Source organism: Cyanistes caeruleus, chromosome 37, assembly GCF_971803275.1.
Source record: "Cyanistes caeruleus chromosome 37, bCyaCae1.hap1.1, whole genome shotgun sequence".
NCBI lineage: Eukaryota > Metazoa > Chordata > Aves > Passeriformes > Paridae > Cyanistes > Cyanistes caeruleus.
The window spans coordinates 238,679-244,194 of NC_141738.1; the positions used below are offsets into that span (position 1 = coordinate 238,679).

The 5,516-nt window shown below is 64.3% G+C and overlaps 1 protein-coding gene across 1 annotated transcript; it reads left to right on the top strand.

Moving 5' to 3' along the window:
• Window positions 1-2,295: 2,295 nt before the first annotated feature.
• On the top strand, window positions 2,296-5,516 carry LOC147647449 (nicotinate-nucleotide pyrophosphorylase [carboxylating]-like). The gene is made up of 3 exons (XM_086871864.1): window positions 2,296-2,901; window positions 3,647-3,778; window positions 4,745-5,516. The coding sequence occupies exons 1-3, from the start codon at window positions 2,296-2,298 to the stop codon at window positions 4,928-4,930; spliced, it is 924 nt and encodes a 307-aa protein (XP_086727990.1). The 3' UTR covers window positions 4,931-5,516.

The window sequence follows — 5,516 nt, forward strand, 5'->3', positions numbered from 1 at the left end:
TGGCAGTGTCACCACACCCCTGGCAGTGTCACCCCCACACCCATGGCACTGTCACCTCCTGTCACCCCCTGGCAGTGTCACCCCCACACCCGTGCCACCGGTGGGGTCTGAACAAGGGGGGACAGCTTGGGGGAATCACCTGATGCCATCTGGTGTCACCCCAAGTGTCCCCCCTGTCCATGGGGCGCCACCCAAATGTCCCCCCCACCCCACCCCTCCCCCATTCACTGTCAGTAACGGGAATTTCCCCTCCCCCATCCCAAACCGCCTGGGGTGGTTTTTTGGGGGGGTGGGGACCCCCGGGGCAGCCAATCACAGCCCGGGCTCGGGAATTGGGGCGAGTCGGGCCACGCCCCCCCCCAGGTAAAACCCCCCCGACCCCCGACCCGCGTTCAGTGGCCTCCAGCTCCCGGCTGGTCAGTGGGGCGCCCCTCCCCCACCTGGGGGTCTCGGGAGGGGGAGGGGGAGGGGGGAGGGGCGGAGCGGACTTCGGACCCCCCCGAGCTGGGGGGAGGGGGCAGGAGTGGGGACAGGGGTCCCCATTTGGGGGGGGTCCATGGGGGGCGGGACCCACATCTGATCTCCTTCCTGGGCTCCCAATCCCACCCCAGGACCCCCAAAATCCCCCCTGCACCCCAAAATCTCCCAAATCCCCTCCAGGACCCTCCTGGGACCCCCAACCTCCCCCCTGGGCCCCAAAATCCCCTTCCCAGGACCCCAAAAATCTCCTCCAGGACCCTTCTGGGACCCCCAAAATCCCCTTCCCAGGACCCCAAAATCCCCTCCAGGACCCTCCTGGGACCCCCAACCTCCCCCCAGGACCCCAAAATCTCCTCCAGGACCCTCCTGGGACCCTTAACCTCCCCCCAGGACCCCAAAATCCCCTTCCCAGGACCCTCCTGGGACCCCCAACCTCCCCCCAGGACCCCAAAATCCCCTTCCCAGGACCCTCCTGGGACCCCCAACCTCCCCCCAGGACCCCAAAATCTCCTCCAGGACCCTCCTGGGACCCTCTAAACCCCTAAATCTTCCCCCCCCCCACCCCCCAAAAATCCTATTAAGGAGCCACAGGACCCCTCCCAAAATTCCCCCGAGGACCCCACTATCCCCCAAACCCCCTCAAGACCGCCCCAAATTTCCCCTACAGCACCTCCAGAACCCCCAAATCCCCTCCAGACTCAAATATCGCCCTGAAAATCCTCCCTGGACCCCCGTGTCCCCTCCAGGACCCTCCTGGGACCCTCAACCCCTCCCCCCCCCCGAGATTCCCCTCAAAATTCCCACAACGACCCCCGTATCCCCCAAACCCCCGAGCCAAATCCCCCCTCAACCACCCCAATGGCCTTCCCAATCATCCCTAGATCCAAACAGCTCCCTGAAACCCCCCCGCACCCCAAAATCCTCTCAGGGACCCCTCCCCGGGACCCCAAATCCCCCCGCGCCCCAAATTCCTCTCAGGGACCCCTCCCCGCACCCCAAAACCCCTCCTCGGGACCCCAAATTCCTCTCAGGGACCCCTCCCCGGGACCCCAAAACCCCTCCCCGCACCCCAAAATCCCCCCCGTGCACCCCAAATTCATCTCAGGGACCCCTCCCCGGGACCCCAAAAACCCTCCCGTGCACCCCAAATTCCTCTCAGGGACCCCTCCCCGCACCCCAAATGCCCCCCCGCACCCCAACATCTTCTCAGGGACCCCTCCCCGGGACCCCAAATCCCCCCGCGCCCCAAAATCCTCTCAGGGACCCCTCCCCGGGACCCCAAACCACCTCACACACCCCAAATTCCTCTCAGGGACCCCTCCCCGGGACCCCAAATCCCCCCGCGCCCCAAAATCCACCCCCGTGCACCCCAAATTCCTCTCAGGGACCCCTCCCCAGGACCCCGAACCCCCCTGTGCACCGCAACATCTTCTCAGGGACCCCTCCCCGGGACCCCAAAACCCCCCGTGCCCCAAATTCCTCTCAGGGACCCCTCCCCGCACCCCAAATCCCCCCGTGCACCCCAAATTCCTCTCAGGGACCCCTCCCCACACCCCAAACCCTCCCGTGCACCCCATCATCCTCTCAGGGACCCCTCCCCAGGACCCCAAACCCTCCCGTGCACCCCAAATTCCTCTCAGGGACCCCTCCCCAGGACCCCAGAAACCCTCCCCAGGACCCCAAATCCCCCTGCGCACCCCAAATTCCTCTCAGGGACCCCTCCCAGCACCCCAAGACCCCTCCCCAGCACCCCAGATCCCCCCGGGGGCCGCGAGTGACGCCCCCTGTGGCTCTGCCCAGGCTCCCCTCCGGACCATGGCCGGCTCGGAGCCCCCCGGGCCGGGCAGGACCCCCGGGCCGGGCAGGACCCCCGCGCCTGCCCCGCACCGCCTGCGCTCCCTGGCGCGCTCCTGGCTGGATGAGGACGCTCCCTGGCCGGACGCGGCTCTGGCGGCCGCGGGGGTCGCGGAGACCCGAGCGCAGCTGCTCAGCAAGGGCGGGGGGCGCTCGGGGGGGGTCCTGGCCGGGGTCCCCTTCGCCGAGGCCGTTTTCGGGGTCTCGGGGTGCCGGGTCACCTGGAGGGTCCCCGAAGGGTCGGCGCTGCCCCCCGGGCGGGCGCTGGTGGCCGAGGTGGAGGGTCCGGCCTCGGGGGTGCTGGGGGGGGAGAGGGTGGCTCTCAATATTTTGGGGCGCTGCAGCGGGGTGGCCTCGATGGCCGCCAGGGCGGTGGGGGTGGCCCGGGCTCAGGGCTGGGCGGGGGTCGTGGGGGGCACCCGAAAAACCACGCCCGGCTTCCGCTTGGCGGAGAAATACGCGCTGGGGGTGGGGGGCGCCGACCCCCACCGGGGGGGTTTGGGGGGTCTCCTCCTGCTCAAGGACAATCACCGAGCGCTGGCGGCGGCAGCGGGGGGGCTCGAGCAGGTGAGGACGCCGAATTTGGGGGGGAGTCCTTGAATTGGGGGCGCTTCTCTGGGTGTGGGGGAACCGCAGAATTTGGGTGGTCACGTTGGCAGGACCCCTGGGTTGTGGGGTGCCCCCGAGATTTGGGGGCCAGGAACCCCAGTTTGGGGGGAGATGGGTGGGGGGAACCCTTGAGTTGGCGGGTTCTGGGTGCGAGGAGCGCCAACCCAAATTTTGGGGCGGGGGGAGAATGAGGGTTGGAGGAACGGGGGGTTTCGGTGGAGGACCCTCGGTTTTGGGGGGCAGTGATGGCTTGGGGTACCCCGAATTGGTGGTGGGGAAGCACAGATCCTTGAAGGGGGTACCAGTTTTGGGAGAAACTCCTGGATTGGGATATTCTGGGTGGACTGAAGTGGGAGGACCCCTGGATTTGGGGGGGATGGGGGGGGTCCCAATTTGGGAGGAAAACTGGGGGGCAGCCCCTGAATGAGGGGAGGGGGTGAACCATGTGTTGGGTAACTCCAAATTTGGGTGTTTCTGGGTGGGGCAACCCCAATTTTGGGGTCGGGGGACACCCTTGAATTGGGGGGGATGTGGGGAGAAGACCCCCAGTTTGTGGGAATCACTGGAGGGGGGGGGGGTGATGAGGGGACCCCAATTTTGAGTCAACCACGGGGGGGACCCCCTATTTTCCCCTGCCCCATGTTTGGTCTGAGAGGCTGGGTGTCACTCTGGGGTTCCCCCTGACCCCCCCACTCTTCCCCAGATGATTTTGGGGGTGCGCCGGGCCGGGGGCTTCACCCACAAGTTGGGGGTGGAGTGCTCGAGTGCAGAGGAGGCGCTGGAGGCTGCAGGGGCTGGGGCTGACATCGTCCTGCTGGACAACCTGGCCCCCCAGGTGAGCCCCAAAACGGGAGGGGGGCCAGAATCAGCGAGACCCCCAAATGTGATGAGGATAAACCCCAAAAATGGGGCACAAACCTCCCAATAAGTGTGGGGGGGGGAGGGGTAATGCCATAGATTTGACCTCTGCCCCCACCGGGTGAGTTCCCAAAATCTGTCAGCGACCCCCAAGAATGGGAGGACCCTCCAGGTGTGAGGCTGCACCCCAAAAATGGGGGTCTGGACCCTTTAAAACGGGAGGCAGAATGGGTTGAAGACCCCGAAAAGTGGGGGTGACTTTGGGCTGAGCCCCCAAAATCCGGAGGAGTGGCAGAAATGGGGGACGCCCAGGGGTGAGGCTGCACCAATGGAACGGGAATCTGCTGGAATTGGGGGGCAGCCCCAAAGACAGGAGGGGGAATCCCAATTTTGGGGGGGTCAGAGGGTTGGGTAATCCCAGTTTGGGGTGTTTTGGGTGGACTTGACTTGGGGAGTTAAGGGGGGACCACAACGTGGGGCTCTGTGGGTGGGAAGAACCTGGATTGGAGGGGTTGGGCGGGGGGGGGGGCACAATTTTGGGGGGTTCTGAGGGGGGTGAACCCCAATTTTGGGTGGTCAGTGGGTTGGAGAGCCCAAATTTGGGGCTGTTCTGAAGGTCAGCGGTGGGTGACGTCCCAAATTGGGCAGATGTTGGGTGTGAAACCCCTGTTTTTATTAGATTTCTGGTTTAAGGGGAATAACCCTCGATTTGGAGGGTTTGGGGGAGGACACCCCAATTTTGGGTGGAGTAATCCCTGAATTGGTGATTTTCTTGCAGGGGGGGGACCCGAATTGGGCAGATTTGGGAATCCACCAACATTTTGGGGAGGGGGTGGGAATTCTGCACTGTGTAGCATCCATTTCCAGGGGGGTTTTCTGTTCAGAATTCCCCCGAATTTTGGGGAGGGGGTGCTCCCAAGCTGAGCGGGTGTCCCCCCTCCAGGAGCTGCACGCGGCGGCGGCGCAGGTCAAGGCCGCGCACCCCGGGGTGACGGTGGAGGCCAGCGGGGGGATCGTGCTGGAGACCCTCCCCCAGTTTTTGGGGCCCCACATCGACGTGGTGTCCATGGGGTGTCTGACCCACAGCGCCCCCGCCCTGGACTTCGCGCTTCGGGTGCTGGAACCCTAAAAAAATCCATCCTGGGATCCTGAAAAACCCAGCCCAGAACCCCCAAAATCCAACCTGGTAGCCCAGAAACCTACTCCGGGACCCCAAAACCGAGCCTGAGATGGCCAGATCCATCCTGGGGAGAGCGAAACTCGCCGTGAAACCCCAAAATCCACCCTGGAAACCCCAAAATCCACTTTGGGAATTCCCAAAACCCCAAAGCCCCCTGCAGAGGGGACGAGAAAATTTGGCACCGAGTCCTCCCAGCCACCAGGGGGCGCCAATGCCAGAGACATCCCCCAATCCTGGGCCTCCAAAATCCATCTCGGAACCCAAAAAATTAATCTTGGACCCCAAAACCTATCTTAGAACCCCCTAAATCAACTCTGGAGCCTCAAAATGCCACCCTGGGGACCTTCAAGACTCACCCTGGGACCCCAAAATTCCCCCTGGGAACCCCACAAAGCCCACCCTGAAGATCCGAAATCCCCATCCTGGGGTCCTCCTGCTCACCTCCCCCCTCTTTTGGAGACCCAAAACTCCACCCGGAGGTCTCCCCATCCCCCTTTTCCCTTTGTACCCCCAAATAAACCCCAACCTCACCTCC

Bases quoted from the DNA above. Each gene is read 5' to 3' on its own strand.
- LOC147647449 (XM_086871864.1), top strand. From the start codon at position 2,296: ATGGCCGGCTCGGAGCCCCCCGGGCCGGGCAGGACCCCCGGGCCGGGC. The intron at 2,902-3,646 runs GTGAGGACGCCG...ACTCTTCCCCAG, and splicing joins CAGCGGGGGGGCTCGAGCAG to ATGATTTTGGGGGTGCGCCG. The intron at 3,779-4,744 runs GTGAGCCCCAAA...TCCCCCCTCCAG, and splicing joins TGGACAACCTGGCCCCCCAG to GAGCTGCACGCGGCGGCGGC.